Here is a 19,680-nt window from a genome sequence, read left to right as displayed (position 1 = left end):
GCAAATCCTTAGCTTTGGTAAGTTCAGCCAATTCAAATTTGCAGGAATACATATGTGTTCAATAAATGTTAATGTTAATAATATCTAAGGAATATACCACACCAGTAAAACAGAATTAAAACGCTACAATTTTTGAAATATGCTGCATGGCTGCAATAAAATAAGACGACAAACTTTTTTCTGAGTAGACATCAGGCAGGGAACACCGCTGGTTAGTGGTGACCAATGTCCTCACAGATCCTTCAAGTAGATCTTCCGTAATGTTTTACAGTATATAGTGTGCATTTGCAGGTGAAATAGACGGGTCGTCTGTCTTGAGGCTAAATTAAAAATTGCTACCAACTGGAAGATAAGAACTCCAAACATTTTTTAGTCTGAAAATTTGACTGGAAGAATTTATAGACTTGACAATGATGAGAAGAATTGCTTCTATACTGGCACCTTAAACATGGCCTGGGGGGATTGGGTTACACTGAGGTCATATTACTGTAAATGTTTCTAAAACTGCACAACTCTACACTTTATCCATCGTGGCTCTTTAAAATAATCACTCTCAGTATACCAGCATATAGAAGGTGACTCTGTTTTTTGATTGTTTGTTTTGTGTATATTGTGTATCTGTGTTTAGTATCCTCATTTATAAAATCACAAGTATTAATTAAGAAAAACTGATGGAAGCCAGAAATGCGTTCTCCACAAATTATCAAAATTGTCATAGTCTAAAATCCATTTAGAGAACAATCCACAGATGGAGGACAGGCTAATGTTTTTACAGGAATAATGTACCGAAAATTTAGAGTTACGGGGTGTCCTTGGTGCTCTGGGATGTGATGGTGGTAAAGACATCAGTGAGTAAATGAGAAATACACATAAAACAAAGCCAGAGAAGGAGAAAGACAATCTCAACAGGTTGAGTTCGAGCTTGAGGGAGAGATTTAGACAAAATTGAAGGAAATGTGGGGGTGAGAGCAGGACATTTGGCAACAAGAGAACGCAATAGTAAGGAATATACAGTGAGGGAGTAAAATCAGAGTGGGTGGGTGTGGGTGAGTGCTGGAGAGAGAGAGACTTATTGGTATAAAAGCTCTCTCTCTTACTCGCCGTCCCATAACTCCAGTGTTTTTTTGGGAGAGTGGGTACGTGTGTGTGTGTGTGTGTGCGTGTGGGCATAAAACACGAGGTTAGTGTGTCGTGCCCTTGCAGTACAGAGGACAGACATATACCCAGGATGCATCAGCTGTTCGTGGCGACCTTTGTCCTGGTGGCATTCTGCTCTCTTGGAAGAGTGGATTGTTCAGCTTACGACAAGATAGTCAGCCACAGTCGCATACGGGCCAGGAAAGAAGGGTAAGGAGATGGAACTCGGGGTGAGTGGGTGTGGGGAGTGGAAGAAAGGGGGAGACAGGTGAAAAAGCCACAAATGTAAAAATGTTTATATGTATAATATATATAAAATACAAATTATATATATAATACTTTTTTTGAACTACTGGTAGTTAAATATAATTTATATTATTATCAATATGTTTCTGTCAAAGATTTAAGCTCTAATAGCACATTCAGTTGTGTCTTCCTCATTCATTCTTTTTTAACTGTTTAAAATGTGTCCAATCTGGCGTTTGAACACAACCCTAAAGGGAAAGTATTCCATTTCAATTTCTCAATTTATCATTACTCTTTCCAGTAAGTTCTTTTTTATCCTTACGCACACATGAACCTACAAATAAAGCTGATATGGAGACACGTCAAGGTGATGGATCTGCCTCATAGTACAGCTCCTCTGTGGTTACAGCTTAGCCGTGTAGCTCAAAAGCATCTCAGCCGTGCCCCGGAGGTGAACTGGCAGCTCTCCAGCTCTGAATCAACTGCCCCAATCAATTCCAGCTAATGTCTAATACTTGACATATTGCATATAGAGTACATCAATTTTTTCTTTGCCTGCAGGCCAAACAGGCTATCCCTCATCTCTTCCTATGTCATCTGTGTTCCTTGTCTGCTCATCTGTTTCCCCTCTTCCATTATGAACCGCCCCCACATTTTGGCTCACCTGGTCTCCTTTAACCAATAATTTTCACTCTCTTGGTCAATCTCTCATCATCCACCCTCTCCTCCCCTCCTCCCTTCCTCTTACAGACCCAATGTGTGCGCTCTGCAACAGGTTATGGGAACTAAAAAGAAGTACTTCAGCACATGTAGGAACTGGTACAAAGGCACCATCTGTGGAAAAAAAGCGTAAGTATTTAGCAAAAGATTGAACTCGGTTACATCTTTTTATTATTACTCTATATTTATTTTTTTTGAAGAAACGCTCCCAAACACACCCCACACATGTTTCATAACTTTCATTCATGACACACCAGCATGAAATGCTTATTTCTGCACATGTACATCTAAAAGACTGCGCTCACTACAAACATAAGCTTTTTATTACCCCAGTGTTCTGGACCTTCAGACTATCTGTCTGGAGTGACCTGAATCCAAAGAAGATTCTTCTCTCCATATATACTGTATGTCATAAGAGTTACGGGAATTTTGTGCAACATGAAAAGAGACATCAATCAGCAGCATTCTTTGCTTTGCATTACCCTTCAACTCATCATGAAAATATGTTTTCACTCTACCACCAGATTTGGCCCTCAAAGTTTAGTAGACGTTGAAACTTAATATATGTATAGTATGCAATTTAACTGACACTCTCCATCACCATCCAACCATGCCCTCCTCTCAGGCCTGGACTTGCCGTGTCATGTATGAGCTGGGGCTTCATCCTACTGTTGGCCTGTTGCGGGTGTGACCTCTTTTCAACATTGATAGATGTCCCGCTTCCTTTCAGGATCCCTTAAGTGGTCAAAAAAAACAAAACCAAAAAAAGAAAAACAGATACTGTACATGCATTTGATGTATGTGTGCAGAGGATAGAGTTGAGTAGGTTGTTAGCAGTTTTTTTAAACTGTGCAGCTGAGAGAGCTTTAATAATGTAAGCGTAACCTTTTCTATCCCACAGTGGGAGTGGCAGTTGGTTCAAAATGTATTTATGCTGGTCAAAAATCATCTGTTTGGGAGCCAAAATGTTGAGTTGCCAGAACTAGTTGAAAACATGAATGAGGTTATAGTGTTGATGGGTTTAAGTCAGTTTAATGTCTCCTTGTGACATCCTTTACAGAATGAGTGGATATTACCGCCGATTAAAATGTCATTCACAACTGTTGATTTACTGAAGGCTTGGCTCTAGTTGTTTGCTGTCTTGGCGAAAGCATGGTGGAAGAGATGAGAGGGAAATCCCATTAAGTTTTACTACTTGATATAATTATTTCATTCATTCAGATAGATTCGACGAATATTATTATGTTCAAATAAAACTATGAGACTATTTTCAGGCAGAATAATATTTTACCAAAGCCAAAATTTGTGATTGATTAGTAAAAACAAACTTCACACCATAACCAATAAACACAGTTTAGTGTAAGAAATTAGTAATTTTACCTACATTTTTTAAACTGATTTTCTATGTTACTCACAAAGGTATTTATATAAATTAAATTCAAATCAATAGAATAAAAACCAAAGCAGGAGAAGCCAATGAAAGTCTTGTCTTTGTATCTCCCGTCTATGGTCACAGTAAGAACATTGTTCAAAACCAGTGAAGAAAATCCGCCCAGCTGTGGTTACATCTGAGCGGGATTTGATGTTGATGAGAGATTAGGAAAAGGTGTTAGACGGTGCAGCACAGCTAGACTACTGTGGCCTGGTGTCCAAACGCACATTTGAGGAGGCAGCGCTTGAAGCAACACTGAAAACATTACAAAGAATGATTTAAGTTGATTGAATATGAATTGAGCTCAGTTATTCTTCAACTGGTTCCCTCTGGAGATTTAGGATTTCACTGGGATTACTCAAAACCTTAATTTCCAAGATTTCTCAAGGCAATCTTGCCGGAAGTTCATGTGGAAGCAATTTCCTCCAAATTGATCTGTGGTCATGAAATGCAGGGAGCTAATGACAAGTATTAAAAAACAAGTTTATTTCTTGTTAAATTATAAACATGCCAGAGAAGAGATGGAATATTAGCACCTTATAAAGTGTAAAAACACCAGTGCATTGTATAATTCACGAGGACAAAAGAGAGGCTGTTGATTGGTGATTGCATAACAGGAAGAAAGCTGTGATATGGTTATCTAATGCCAGACATCCCCACCTAGTGCAGTCTGATTGTGTGTGTGTGTGTGTGCGTGTGTGTGTGTGTGTGTGTGTGTGTGTGTGTGTGTGTGTGTGTGTGTGTGTGTGTGTGTGTGTGTGTGTGTGTGTGTGTGTGGGTGTGTGTGTGTGTGTGTGTGTGTGTGTGTGTGTGTGTGTGTGCGCGCGCACATCTGTTCCTCTGGAAGACACAGCTGAATGAACTGGCTAACTGAGTGACGCTGCCAGAGGCCTGGTTGCAATGCAATGGCTCCTTCTGTCTGTGGTCTGTACCGCATTCATTTTCCTGTCAAAGCTCAGCCAGGGAACAATGACTTCATACCTCCCTGACAGCCAGCAGTCCACAGATATGTATGTATTTTACATTATGGCAATTACTGTCAAATCACAGGTTGATTGCACTCTAATCCACATGTTTATGTGCACCAAAATAGCACATTCACTATTTGCATCAACAAGTCATGATAAAAGTGAATTAGATTACTAATAATTAGACTTAATTCAAATGATGCAAATGTCAATTTCAATGGCTTAGAAAGGGTTTGCCCAAACATCGAAGTCATTTTGGGAAATGAAGGGTGAAAGAGTGTTTTTGTTTTCCTTGCACAGTTCATCGCTACTGTTAATTCCTTAAAGAAAAGTAAGCTTTTTCTCTTCTTTTTTTTTTGTTCCTAAGAAAGCAGACTGTATATGGGAACTTATAAGGGGAAACAGAAAGCAGGAAACCACAGATTCACTGAGTGTATAATAAGCAAACTTGCTTTCCGCAAACACAACGAAGGCTTTGACTGGAACCGTAAAATGATCCGGGTCAAACCCCAATTAAACACATCCCAGCATTCAGTAACTGTGGCTGTATGAAGGATCATTGTTGCATGTCCACCATCTGACTCACTGTTAGTTTACTGGTGTCTCAGAAGACTTGGGATGAGTCCCAGGCAAATTTCTGCTTTGATTGCATCCATGCTTAATTTTTCATCATAACTTCACTATAATTCTTGACTGTTTAATAGAATATTGGCCTGAGCCTCACGCTGTCAGTCCTGTGACACCTCATTAACTAATTTATAATAACGTGCATTTGATCCCATGAGAATGGTGCTGTACAACTGAACAAGCAGCTGCATCGGTCCTTATTATCAGAAGGTCTGTCCACCTTCCTGCCGGGATGTTTCTATGTATTTGAACTCTGTTCTTGCAGCCGCTTTCATTCTAAATCAGACATGAGCACAAAGGGCTGACTGCATGTCAAGGTTCTCTTTTTCTTGGAGACTTCCTTGGAAATGTATCTGACGCCCAATAGTGCAGGGAGGCTGCAAACACCACAAACACATATCAAGTATGTAGATCAAGGTTGCCAGATTTTTTTCCGTTGGAGAGCCAGAACTGATATTTAACAGTGGCCAAAGGCAAACACCTTCTGTAATGCTCTGTATTTTGAATTGTTTTTTTGTATTGTATTATGTTGAAACACAAAATAGTGCCAGTACACTTACTTTGCTAAGGTTATTAAAATTGATTGATATATAATTACAATCTGACTCAATGTATGTTAGAACTTGATTGGAATGTAATAGACTTGTTTAACAATACTATTAATGTGTGTGTGCGACTGGAAACATCTGACTGAACTGCAGTTATGGCATATCTATTTAAGACTGGTGTTAAATCTTACAAAAGTTAGAACCTCTAAAGAACTTTCTTTACATTTAACAATCTAAGGATACTGTGAAAATGTGAAACAGGGGTGTTAGCTGATGTCTTTTATATTGGGCTGGTCTAATGCTGCAGTTTCAGATGCTGAAATGATAGGGAATAACTTTTTGCAAATGTTAAGACAATCTTACTGAGTTCTCTGTGATTGAGGTTGAGGTTGAGCTGCTCGTGTGTGTGTGTGTGTGTGTGTGCGTGCGTGCGTGTGTGCGTGTGTGTGTGTGCGTGTGTGCGTGTGTGTGTGACTATTTCAACACTAATATGTTTTTTTAAATATATTTCATCATTTTTTTGCTCTAATTTTAACCTCTGCTTGACTTCGTTAAGGATCTGTTGTTGATGTGTGCAGTACCACCATCATTGTTTTCTTCTAAATCAAAGTTCTTTCTCTTACCTTATAATACTGGCATTGTTTTTCTTGCACTCAAAAATTAATTCTGCTTGTTACTCTTGCGAGATTTATTTATTTGTCAAATTGAAGCTTGGAATATTCCAATTAATTTTTTTCATCTTTCTGTTGCAAAAATTGCTGATAATAATGAATTATATAAAAGCTGCTTTTACTGTACTGTCTGACATGTTTTTCTTCTTTTCAATTTTAGTGTGGTCCTTTATGAATGCTGTCCTGGGTACATGAAGCTAGAGGGCATGAGAGGATGCCCAGCAGGTCAGCAGCTCTCACCGTCTTATGATATTAGTATTAGAATTTCTTCATGAAATGTTTTGGTTCAAAGTCAAATATAGAACTGAATCAAAGTGTGCTGCTGGAGTAGTCTGTTTCTGAGCCTGAACAGTTCCTGTTTTCCCCTCTAGTGGCTCCCATTGATAATGTGTACGGTACTCTTGGGCTTGTGAAGGCGACAGCCACTCAGCGATATGCTGACATCTCACGGCTCAGGGAGGAGATTGAAGGCAGAGGCTCCTTCACTATGTTCGCCCCAAGCAATGAAGCCTGGGAGCAGCTGGACTCTGTAAGGAGATTGCATGTTAAGAACTATTCCGGAGGAAAACAAATCATTTTAATAATTTCTCACATACTGTTGTGATTTCCCCAGGGTGTACGATCGGCGCTGGAGAGCAATGTTAACATTGAGCTGTACAACGCTCTTCACTTCCACATGGTGAACCGACGTCTTCTGACCAAAGACATGAAAAATGACATGACTATCACATCCATGTACAATGACCTGGGGCTATACATCAACCACTACTCAAATGGGGTCAGTCTAGCTCTGAGTGAGATTACATGCAGCGGTGAACCATTATCAGCTTAACTCAATGTAAAATCTCCAATCTCTTAAGATTGTGACAGTGAATTGTGCAAGGATCCTCCATGGTAACCAGGTGGCCACAAACGGTGTGGTGCATGTAATCGATCGAGTCATCAGCGCTGTGGGAAGTACCATTAAGGAAGTCCTGGATATCAATGATGAACTCTCCACCTTCAATGTATGTAAAATGCATGATACCCTTAACTCATCACTAAAAACTACTTTAGTGCCTCTGCACATGATAATATGTTGAAACGCTGGCTTATTACTCAGGGTGCAGTACTGGCGTCTGGTATGATGGACAAGCTTGGCCAGCCTGGCCACTACACGCTGTTTGCTCCAACTAATAAAGCTTTTAGCAAATTGAGCCCAGACTACCTCAAGCGTATCATGGAGGACAAGGCTGTTACTGCAGGTATATTGTGATTGTGATTTCCTGTAATGACACACACTATGAACACAACACCATTCATTGATGCTGGTGTGTAGACGATCATAGCACTCCCAAGCCTCCAATAAAATATGATGCCAATTTGTAGGGACGGTGATAGCAAGATCATGCTAAAATTTATCAACATCTGTGTGATGGATTAACATATATTTACTACATTGTCATGGTCCAGAGAGGATTCGTTATATTTACCATTAGAGTATTAAATTTGCTTAACATGATATGGAACTTACCCAGGTAAATTTTTGAACAGACAAATGGCTCATATGAAAGAGTTTGTAGAGGCACTGATGGTTCCTGGATGATCTCACACCTACAACTTGACGTGCCATGGTATGACATGTCAAGTACTGACATTAAGTTATCATTTCAATTTTTATTTTAATATGTTAAATTTCAAATTCACATCAAATTCAGATTTGCAAATATTTAAGAGCGGATTGGGATTGGCAATCATGGTGGACATTATACCTCAGCATCAATATATCAGCAATGTCTTTGTGGCCTTCTAATGTTGATGGATAACTTTACTGTGGTTGTTCTTTGGATCATCTAGCAGCTATTAGTCCTTTGACCTTGAGTGAATTTGTCTTATGCTCACATGTTAGTGTCAAATAATCTGCTAAATTCCAGCCACGATGTCTGAACTGATATATGTTTCCCGTAAATATTACATGTAAGCATGTCAACAAACCACATATAATGAAAGACAGAATTTCATGTCTCCACTGAGGCAGCTTATCTGCGTATGTGCTGAGTCACTGGTCTGCCAGGAACCTACTGGAATGAAGTAATCTTGCAGTAGTGAGAGACTCCCTATGGGAACAAAGCAAAACCTCAGATAAATTCCGAGACACTTGGCAAACAGGCTTTGCTGACCAACCGTGTCAGAAAAGCCTCATAGCTAAAGACGATATGGATCCTTTGTTTCTGTAAATTAAGATTTGGCCCCCAGAATAACTTAGACTGCGATCGAGTGCTGATTGGATTCTCCTTTTTTTGGCATATTTGAAAAGATTATTCATGTTGTCATTGCTTTGTTTATGCAGACTAGATTTACTTAAATAGTTTGACAGCTGGGCATTGAAAGTGTAATCCCATGTTAATGTCAATGGAGATGCATAAATATATCCAAAATAACGGATATGATTGCCTGATATACATGATTTATATCAGGCAATGATCTCCACTGTAAAGCTTAAATATCCTTACCAGTTTACAAAAATTATTATAGGCAACAAAGAATTAGGGCAAAAGAGTGGACTCTAACTCCCTCCTATTTCACTCACACTCCATTCCTTTTCCTTAGCCCTGGTGAAATACCACCTGTTGAACAGTGTCCAGTGTTCAGAGGCAATCATGGCTGGGTCCGTATATGAGACCGCAGAGGGCACCAACATACAGATTGGTTGTGACGGGGACAGTTTGACTGTCAATGGCATCAAGATGGTGTTGAAGAAGGACATCGTCACCACCAATGGTGTCATCCATCTCATCGACCAGGTGCTCATCCCTGACTCAGGTAAGAACAAAAAACGCCTTGAGTCTTAAATTGACTCGTCAATCATACTGGCCTCTGTGATCACCATCATGTTATGTTTTTACAATTCACATCAGCTAAGGATGGAATTGAGCTGATGGGAGACTCCCAGAGGACCTTCGGTGACATGGTGTCTGAGTTGGGCTTAGCTGCTGCCATGGGACCAAAGACAGAGTACACCCTCCTTGCTCCTATCAACGATGCCTTTACCAGTGAGTTTATTTCTTAACATGTTCTTGTTGGCGTTAGATCCACCTTGAGAGAAGACGTAATTATGTGTTGTTTGCAACTGAGACCTTTTAAGGCACTCACTTGAGGAAAAACTTAATCTAATATTAAATAACTTTTCTCTGCGATTGTCAGAGGAGGTGATGTCAAAAGACCAGACCCTTCAGAGGTACATTTTGGAAAATCACATCTTGAAGCTGAAAGTTACACTAAGTGAGCTCTATAATGGGCAGCAGCTGGAGACACTGGCCGGCAAGCTGCTCAGAGTCTTCATTTACCGCACAGTGAGTATTAGTGTGTTTGTTTGTGTTTTTCAAATCACAGAGTCAAACATTCCCAGCAGAGTAAGAAAAAAAATAAGTGAAAGGAAGACAATGAAGAGCGCCACCCTTAATGTGATGGAAAACTGAAATCCATCACTGGGCTCCTTCCCAAGTTTTAATATGCTATTTTTCTACTGTAAACAATTGCAATAAAACAGTTAATTGGTCCAGCTCTTAGAAAATAAAGTGTGTTTCTGCTCCGGTGGTTGAGGTATCCAAAACAGCTGTTTTAATGTCATCACTGCTTTGTGCAATAAAACAGAACAGTGTGACATCCCCCCACACACACACCCCAAACAAAATAGTCACCCCATTTCTACACTGATTGTTAGGCCTGGTGCTCATCTCTCTGCTTCTCCTTTGGTAGGCTGCATGCATAGAGAACGCCTGCATGTTGCGTGGCAGCAAGGAGGGAAGCCACAGCGCCCTTCATGTGTTGAGGTCCCTCATCAAACCTGCAGAGAAAACCATGTATCAGTATCTGGTTTCTGACGGGCGCTTCAAGTAAGAACTTACGTATTTGTTTAAGCATTAATTTTTAGTCGGGTCTAATAAAATCATTGTTGTTGGGGGGGGGGGGTTGTTGTTATTTTGTTATTTTTTGCTGCCGTTTACACGCAATTACAGATTTATTTATTTTTTTGAGCAAGAAATAAAAACCAATATCTTACAATTCTACAGGTTTTAACTCACAAGCAATAAATTGAATCATTTCTCAATATAGTCTTACGGTTATGGTTTTTCTTGGCCTCGTGTCTCACAGGCAAAAAATAGTTGTACAAATTTTTTGCTGTTTTTCCGCATCCTGGTCCTTAGTCAGTTATTGAAAGAGATTCTGTGTCATTATTTTGTACTTTCCACTGGTGAACACTGTGACCAGTTTCAAACATATCTCCTCTACATATACTAATTGCATAAGGTAGCCTGGGGAATTATAACAGAGGACAGTGGGTGAGAGATTAAGTCATGTTGTAGCAACACTGTCGTTTTCACAGTAATATGAAATATTAGTAGTAATGCCTGACATTACACAGTTCATATTTCCTAGTACTATGACAGATATTGGCACCACCAGACGCCGGATGATGACTAACTAAAGAACCAGATGTGTGATTCAATGGGACCGCACAAGAGCACAAGACCCACATGAATCTAAACCTGAAATCCTTTGTGTCAAATAGTCACAACCATGATCCTTTATTAACATGAAAAAATACTGTTTATGTTTTGGATTAAATGTAATATAAAACCTAATGAGGTTTAATCATGATAAAGATCCCAGTACACCATTGTGGCCAAAACTGGGAAGCCAGGACTTGATCAGGCATCCCAGTTTGTGCTGAAAAAGGGAAACTGACTGAGAAAAGGTATTAACAGAAAAAGGTAAATTGACTGCAATGCCCCATGGGGTTTAGGAACCCCTGGTGTGATGTCACAGAACCCGAACATAAAAGGCCCAAATTTCCTATTTTTTCATCCCTGCATTTGTGTATTTTATAGGTATTAACATTTATGCTGGTAGTGTTGTGGACAGATTCAGTCTAATGTTATGTGAAGGCCTCATGTCACTCTAACAGCATCGTATGGTGATGGTTTGGGTAAAAAATGTTCTTCTTTTGCTTCTTTTATCTTAATAAATGTAGGATTTTCCTTTCACTGATGGAGATAGCTGGTCTGACTGATCTGCTGAAACAGGAGGGCTCCTACACCATCTTTGCACCCACTGATGAGGCCTTTGCTGGCCTCACTAGAGAAGATTTTGAGCTACTTAAAAGTGAGTGCCAACATTGACACATGAACATCCTTTCACGCAATTAATTTTTTGAAGATTACTGAGTGTTTTTGTTCTAAATATATTATGTACGACACAGGAATAGGGAGAGACAAAAATACCTAGAATATATGGATGATTGCTGCCCTGTACATAATTAAATGACATGCTTGTTGTCAATGACAGATGATCTGAATGCGTTGAGGATCATTCTGCTGTATCACTTCAGCAATGGCATCTTCATCAATGGAGGATTAGAGGGAGGTGTCACCAATCTGCTCAAAACCCTCCAAGGCAGCAACCTGCAAGTCAAGTCTGTATGTACAATCAAGCCATAATTCCAGGATGTTAGTTTTCAGAGTCTTTTAACTATTTCCACACTCTGACATGCATAAACACATAGACTAAAAATGTGTCTGACTGCACGTTATCAACAAACTATTCGACTCGTTGATAGATTTTAATTTCTGTCTATGTTTGATTGAAAAGATTCATTCTCGGAAATGTAGAGAAATGCTGACTGAAGGAGACACAGAGGAGACATCAACATACCTTTCTTCCACTTTATATCTTAAGTTTATTTGTTCTTTCTGACAGAAACATTTGGTTTTCTGGACTAAGCCTGCACTTCCCACACCGAGTGTCCTAAACATCATGATCTGGTCAATGACAGTATTTGATATCAAAGGATAACTTTCAACATTTTTAATGTTTTCTTTTGGAGATCAGCACCCAAATGTGTTATTAACAACACTGGGAGCAGCGCTACAAAACATTTTCACTGGAAAAAGGTTTGGCACATAGGTGCTCTAAATGGTCCAAAAACAACGGGGGAGGGAAAAATGCAGGATCAAGCAGAGACAAAACCTGATGAAACTTCCACAGTAATACAAGGGAAAGGCTGGATCAGGAGACATGACAGTACATCACAGTTGGCACAGATCGCTCGGAAAACCCGGACTGCAGACAATGGCAGGAGAGGCTATGCAAAAGGTGCTAAGATTCAGGGGGTGGGAGCAGATAATCACACGAGCGTGAGAACACATGGGGGAATGGAAAGTCTGGAGAATGTGTAAGTAAGAAACCAAAAAGGAAATGTTGGATGAATTAAAAAAGGACATAAGTAACCTTATGAAGTGTTACAGCGGTTGAAGAATGCATGGTGATGAGGTAATATAGCTATTTGTGTATATGTACGATAAGTAGAAGCAATCTTTTCAGTTCTAGTTAACTATAAACTAATTGTTAACATGCTGTCTTTTTAGGAAGTTATTAATATTTCACAGTAAATGTGTGTCTCCATAATACTAATCCAGGATCAAGATATTGCTTTGTAGTAGGAGAAGGATAAAATGTCTATTTTACACCGGTTTTATAACTCTAACGGACAGACATTTCATTATGAAATAGGTATACCAGCGTAGGAGGGGAGGGTAAGTCAGACTTCTGAGTCACATGATTACAGTACAGTGTCCCAGTAATAACCATTATTAGAAATATAACAAATAATATCAAATCAAAATCAGATTTTAAAAAAAAATCACCTGCTGTTACATTTAAGCCAAATAATATACTTTAGATTAGAAAACATGTAGATATAGTTTTAATCAACTGTAAATAACTTCCAGGAAACCAGATTCAGACAGTAGCTCCTTAAAATGATCCCAAGCAGACATTTTTCTTTCTTTTTTTTTTTTTTTGGAACTTGAGACATGAACTTGATCTTTCCCCACATTCTCATTTAAACAATAACATCTAAGACCCAGTGCTAATCTATAACTACAAAGTAGATATCTCTGGAAAAAGGCCAGAGGTAATAAATTTAGGCTTCCTCTCATTTCTATCAAAGCCCACTGTCTGTGCTCACCCACCACATCCTATATCCCATTAACTACCTAACATTTTTCTCTGTCTGCTTTGCTCTTCATGTCGCAGCTTTATCATCATTTTAGACATTACTTCAATGTGGAATTTACCTCAAATAATAACTCCAGCTTTCCGATGAGTCAGCGTCTCACATCAGGTCCATGGGACTTAGGTAATTGTCACAGGGAAGTTTGTCAGAGCTGTAAACCGACTCAGTTTGGTGGGTGAATAGATGGAAGGAAGTAAGGAGAAGAGAACCTTATCCTTCACTTAGTCAGCACGTCTGCCTTCAGTTCATGGGGGCCGTTAAATGCAGGAAATTAGTCATGAATAGAAATCCCAGATCACATGTGTAACAATGGAGCAGACTGCCTGGGATTCCTATTAAGCTCTCAGCTGATCTTAAAACTGACAAAATACAATGGTGGATAAAATGAGAATGACTATAGTGATATCCATGAAACATGGACATGCATAGACGCTTTTCTCTGTTTTCCCAGGTGAACAACTCTATTCATGTCAACTCTGTGGACGTGCCAGACAGCGACTTGATGGCAACAAATGGTGTGATCCATGTGGTGAAGAATGTTCTCTATCCTGCAGGTGAGAATGGCCCACACCAGAGGAAGTGGGAGGAGGGCCTCCCCAGGGGGGTGATCCAGACAATTTCAGAGGAAGCTCATTGAATAGACATTTAAAATTGTGTTACACTACTTGTGATTACTTGTGAAGTAATCACAAGTTTTAGAGAATATTATTTCCCAGCATCTGGGAATCAAGTGTCTTTATGCACTGTTATATGAAATCATGTATTGATTTAGATTTTTATCTGTGTAATGTAATAACATATTATACATAATATAATGGTGGCATATTATTTACAGACCTTCCTGTGGGCCGCCAGGACCTCCTGGTCCTTTTGAAGAAACTGATCAAGTACATCCACATCAAGGTATGGAGAAAGAAAACGTCCATTCTGCATGTCTGAATTAATTCAACCAATGTTGTCCATTATTTTATTTGCCTTGCACCTTTAATTTTATGGTATTTTCTGTTCCTTAGTACGTTTCCGGATTTACTTACACTGAGATTCCAATCACCTTCCTCAGTAAGTTTCCTTCTTTCCACTCTCACCATATGTAATGTGAACATAAATCAACCCACGACAACTTTAAACCGTTTGTATTATTTCACAGAGAGGATCATCACCACGCATTACATTGAAACAGGTGAGACCACTTTTACTGAACAATAAGAGGCAAGTTTTCCAGAAGTGAGCATCTGTTTTTTTAGTGAAGTTCAACTTGCAGCCACATATGCATCATCGTCCAGCTCCATTCAGACCTACACATTCTGTTCTTTGTTTCTCCGATCATCCACTCTCATTATTGCTTAAGTCGTCTTGGACCTCTTGACATATTTAATCAGCTCCTTTTATGGATGAGGTAATTAGGTTGTCAAAGCATAATAGGGTTTAGAGACCATTGAGGTTTCTTGGATGATGTCCATTCAGTTGAGCTGAGTCCAGTGCACTTCCACACAGATGGGAGCATGCACTAATGTATTGGGTAACATAGCAAATATGAAGACTGAACTTTCAACGGTAATTAGGTACACATTACAGACTGGTCCTTTCTTTGTTAGCCGTTGCTACAAATTTATGAAAATTTGACAATATGGTTATACATTTCATGCGGTTGGCCCTCTGACTTTCATTAAAGAAAAGAATGCAAAAAATAAATAAAAAGTAAAAGTTTTTGTTTTACGGTTTCAGAAGCCAAAGATTTACTAGAATTTCAGAGGCTTTGCCAAAGTCATTTTTAAAAGAGAAAGAAAGAAACTGACAATGATAGAGTAGGTACTTGCTTATTTTTTATGTATCATTTTATGATTGAAGAGCTCCAGCAGTTGTTCTAAAAGTTGAACTAATTTGCCTTGATACCCCATCAATCACATGATTTATTATCACTGGATGATTTGATTTGATCCATGACATGATTCATGAATGAATGTTGCTAAATAGGAAGTCTGGCTCTTCTTGGTAAAGCAGTCAAATGATTACTCATGTTGATTTACAGTCTGTCATAAAAGTCTCGAATTAAAACGGCACTGATTTAAGGTTGTAGCTTACTCTGTAGGAAACAATAAAGTTTGTAAATAAAACCATGTACAAAACACACTCAAACGTCTTACCGAAGTAACTCCAAAGACAGACATAATCCTGGCTCTAACTAATGCGTTAGAACCTCAGGCCAAAGATGACAAACCCACTGATACAAGCATACACATGTCAGCTGTCATCGTTTTATCAATCCTGTAAATACTGTGAAGATTAAATTTCAATGTTCTGAAGCAAATCATGCAAAACATGTGAAATAATGTCTGAAGAGATGTACAGCTGATGCTGAAAGCTAATTAACTTTTACACTCACACCAGAATAAGACAGACTAGATGAAGTAATGGCACCAGGAAAGATGGAAAATGAAAATATGACAATTCTGTTACATCACACCGTTTTATGTCGATGGCTTGAAGCGATCCTTATGTTTATGCAAAGTAACTAACACGTGCTGCACTATCCAATCTGACTGAAGGCTTTGTAGGAATATGTGGTATACTGGTGTATCTCTCTCTCTTGCTACAGTTCCTAATGTGACGACAGTGACCAGATACATTGAGGGTGAACCCACCTTAACAAAGATTACAAAACTCATTGAGGGGGACCCCACCTACACCAAGATAACAAGAGTCACTGAGTCAGAGCCAAAGGTCACTGAGGTGGTCATCAAAGGGGAACCCGTGATCACAACATTCACCAGGGTCATAGAGGGTGATCCAAAAGTCACAACCTTAACCAAAGTCATCGAGGGAGAGCCTTTGGTGCGAAAAATAACCAGGGTTATTGAGGAGGACCCATCCTACACCAAAGTTACCAGGGTCATTGAAGGTGAGTTCCCGCCCTCAGAAGGTTTACGTCGTTCATATTTTAACCATATTTGAAATTTGTTCTCCATAAAGTTTTTCGACATAGATTTTATGACACATATTATGATTTTTACAGGTGGAACTGTTGATGCTGATGGACAGACATTTACAGGTCAGTCACTCTTCTTTTTCAGAGCATGATAGTATATATTGAAGAGCTTATATGCATCTTCTAACAACTTCTAACAAATTCATCCATTGCTCCAGTGACCTCAGTAAACTGAGCACCAGTTGTGTGAATTTCATCTCACATTACATTTCATGTTTCCTTGGCAATCATCAAGTAATAGATCAGACACGTGATTTTCATGGTGTGCACCATTTTTACCTCAAAGACAACTTTTCCATGCCATTTGTAGATGATGTTAAATCTTATGGAAACCAAAATCATTTCTAAAATATCTGTTCATGTTTAACCATAATGATCTATTGTGATTATATGATGTAAATTATCTAACTCGCTAGCATGGTGACCTGCTTGTTTTGGCTATTTCTGCTGGCCTCCAGCTACTGTGTACCTCTAAAGCAAGCAGTTTGTCTTTCCACTGTTGGTTCAAAGACAAACCAAAAATCCCAGATGGTTCATATCCTGCATTGTTGGGTTTATTTAATTGTCAGCTAGAGTTTCTGGTGCTGCTTGAGCGTGTGTTTTCAGTTTCTCAACTTGCTGATCAGCATTTGTAATTGACTCATGAAACTCGGCAATTGCTACATACAGTATTTTAAATGCTATCTACACTCCCATGATTCCACAAATGCTGTGGAACCTTAGGACATATGTCAAGACAGCACAGCTTGTATTGTATCTTTTTTATACCTGTATTCCTGCAAATCTAGAGCCTCAAGTAACACTGTCTAGCGTGAAAAAAAACAACACCTTGGTATGATCATGTGCAGTGCGTCAGTTACTTATTCAAAACAGTCCCACTTAATTGTCTTTTCAACACTTCATCTGTCTCACGAAATATGTGAAAGAAAGACAGAGCAAATAAATCTTCAAAAGCTTCTATGATTCTTCCATGTTGTTTGGCTATTGGGTAATCACAACCATCTCTACATATGAAGATAAGTGTTACATAGAAAAAGCTGTTGACATCTGTTTCTTATAAAGTATGCATACATATGATATATATGTGTAGAGTGTTCAAAACGCTTTGGCATGCCAACATACAAAACATCAAAAGCAAATTCTGGTCTATGATGTTTTTGTATCTCTGCTCGGAGGTTAGTTTTCCCGTCAGTTGGTCTGGTACATGAGGTTAAAGCCATATCCACGTACAAGCTCTTATCATTCCCATGGTGCACCATGATTTATATGTCTGTCCATCTCACTAATTGTCCATCTGATTTAATCTTTTTGCCAGTGCTCTTATCTCTCAGGTGCATATTGCCCATTACTTGCCTAATGCAGCAATGATGTGCCTGTGTGAGCGGTGTGCATCATAGTCGGTGTGCTGCAACAGCTTCATTGGTGCCTTACAACTTAAGAAAAAGACTTTGCTGTCATTTTCTAAGCTGAGCATCCCCTTGCAGACCTCTACTTCACCACCTGTGCATTTGTGTGCAAGTGAGCGTGCGTGGGTGTGCTCATAAATATTGCACATCTGTGTTTGACATTGTGTTGGCGGTGGCGGAGGAGGTGTTTTAGCCAGCATATGTTCCTGTCAGTCTGTCCATGTGTCAGTCAGTGCAGTTGTTAAGTCGTTAAATGACTTTCAACATCCTTCTCCGCTGCCCGTCTGAAGGTGGACGAAGATACACCGGTGTGAGCGAACCGTTTATCATTCAGGGTAGGGTGTCCAAACACACTCTGTATCAAAAAAGGTTTCTTTTACATATTTACATTATTTCCACCTTGAAGTAATTCACTAATCTGTATTTTTTTCTATGCAAGTTAGGTGATTACTTCAAAGTGGGAAGGAGAATATAATGAATTTTAAAAGCTGATTTGGTGTCTGAGGCACAAATTGTTCCATGTTTTGGATATAACATTTTTATTTTGAACATTTAGGACCAGATTTCTCTAAGATCACCACCATCCACGGCAACCCAAATCTGATTGACTTGGAATCGGAGAGAATTACCAAAATCATAAGAGGTGAATGATCATAATTGTAATTTTTGCACAATTTGTGGAGTACTTGAATTCTTGTGTGCAGGATTCCAGTTATTGATGTCATTTCTGTATTTTGTAGAGGGAGGCAGATTCGCTGCTGCCAGGAAAGCTCCAGGTAAGATCACTGATACAGTCATGGTAGATGGATCAAACTAAAACATTGGCAAAAACCCTGCAATAATCACCTTTTTCTGCATTGTTTTTCTTATCTAATCTCAGTTTCTTCCACCTATCCTTCTATTGTCCTATACTCTTCTTTGGATTCAGTGACTCCTCTCGTTCCATCCATTAACTCCATCTCTTCCCCCACAGCTGGAATGAGGAGGAGAGCAAGGCCCGTCAGGCGTCATCATAAACCAGCACAGTGAATCCAGCGAGGAAAAAACACTTTAGGGCTCACCGTAGAGACTGAATGCAGTGCTCCTGGTCGAGCATTGGGGGACTTAAAAACTGTGGACCAATAGGGAGAGATTGGATCAATCTAGCTATCTTTGTTCAAAACCTCAGTACAAAATGTTTACTGAATTAATCTATACATGATAGATTCAATAAAATTGAAATACCAGTCATGTAGGTAATGTAATGTGACAGGGAAATAAGGACATTTACCATGGGGTAGCTAGTTTGCAAGGTGCGAATGTATCCTAACAGCCAGAGATTTTTTTTTGCTTTTCTTAATTCTGTCACTTTGTAAACAGATGGCTTGGGAAGATTTTTGTATGCTTTATTTGGTGCTTGCATTCTATAAGATGGATGCATTTCAATTAATAAGACGAATGAAAGAGTGTCGACCAGTGGTTTACTACCTGTACCTCTATAAATTATCACATAATGATTAAAAATACTGAATTTTTAAACTGCTTCTGTTTCTTTTATTGCACTGAACTCATAATTGTATTGTATGCTTCGCAATTTCTTTTTACCTCAGTAACAAAATGGCAAAGAAATGCACAAATAATACATATGCATGTGAACAATATGTTCATATGCATACTAATTTCAAAAATACTCGTCCTTTTTCATTACAGTCTAAAGTCAAATGTCTAATCTTCATAATACTAAAATTCCTGAGGGATGGTGGACGAATATACAAAATTAAAATAATCATCCTCTTAGAGAAGGAACATAATACTATTGCAGGTTTTAAGTATTTTTCTTTTCTATTACACCTTAAACTTTAAGTTTATTCCCTGAAGAGAGTTATTTTCTTCACAATGGAGC

General features: G+C 38.9%; 1 protein-coding gene across 1 annotated transcript; it reads left to right on the top strand.

Moving 5' to 3' along the window:
• The first annotated feature begins 1,104 nt into the window (after positions 1-1,104).
• Positions 1,105-19,316, top strand: LOC137606135 (periostin-like). Its single transcript, XM_068331233.1, has 22 exons — positions 1,105-1,347; positions 2,134-2,232; positions 6,510-6,574; positions 6,721-6,878; positions 6,963-7,127; positions 7,210-7,356; positions 7,452-7,593; positions 8,939-9,151; positions 9,247-9,381; positions 9,533-9,681; positions 10,088-10,224; positions 11,364-11,494; positions 11,678-11,808; positions 13,858-13,960; positions 14,242-14,309; positions 14,420-14,465; positions 14,554-14,586; positions 16,003-16,305; positions 16,420-16,455; positions 18,355-18,441; positions 18,539-18,574; positions 18,772-19,316. Exons 1-22 carry the CDS (start codon positions 1,229-1,231, stop codon positions 18,825-18,827), a joined length of 2,559 nt encoding a protein of 852 aa, XP_068187334.1. The 5' UTR covers positions 1,105-1,228; the 3' UTR covers positions 18,828-19,316.
• The last annotated feature ends 364 nt before the right edge of the window (positions 19,317-19,680 follow it).

The sequence above is a fragment of the Antennarius striatus genome, chromosome 13 (assembly GCF_040054535.1).
Source record: "Antennarius striatus isolate MH-2024 chromosome 13, ASM4005453v1, whole genome shotgun sequence".
Lineage (NCBI taxonomy): Eukaryota > Metazoa > Chordata > Actinopteri > Lophiiformes > Antennariidae > Antennarius > Antennarius striatus.
The sequence above is the reverse complement of the archived record's forward strand: the minus strand, read 5'-3'. Positions and strand labels throughout refer to the sequence as shown.

Bases quoted from the DNA above. Each gene is read 5' to 3' on its own strand.
- LOC137606135 (XM_068331233.1), top strand. From the start codon at position 1,229: ATGCATCAGCTGTTCGTGGCGACCTTTGTCCTGGTGGCATTCTGCTCT. The intron at 11,809-13,857 runs GTATGTACAATC...CTGTTTTCCCAG, and splicing joins GCAACCTGCAAGTCAAGTCT to GTGAACAACTCTATTCATGT. The intron at 14,466-14,553 runs GTAAGTTTCCTT...ATTATTTCACAG, and splicing joins GATTCCAATCACCTTCCTCA to AGAGGATCATCACCACGCAT.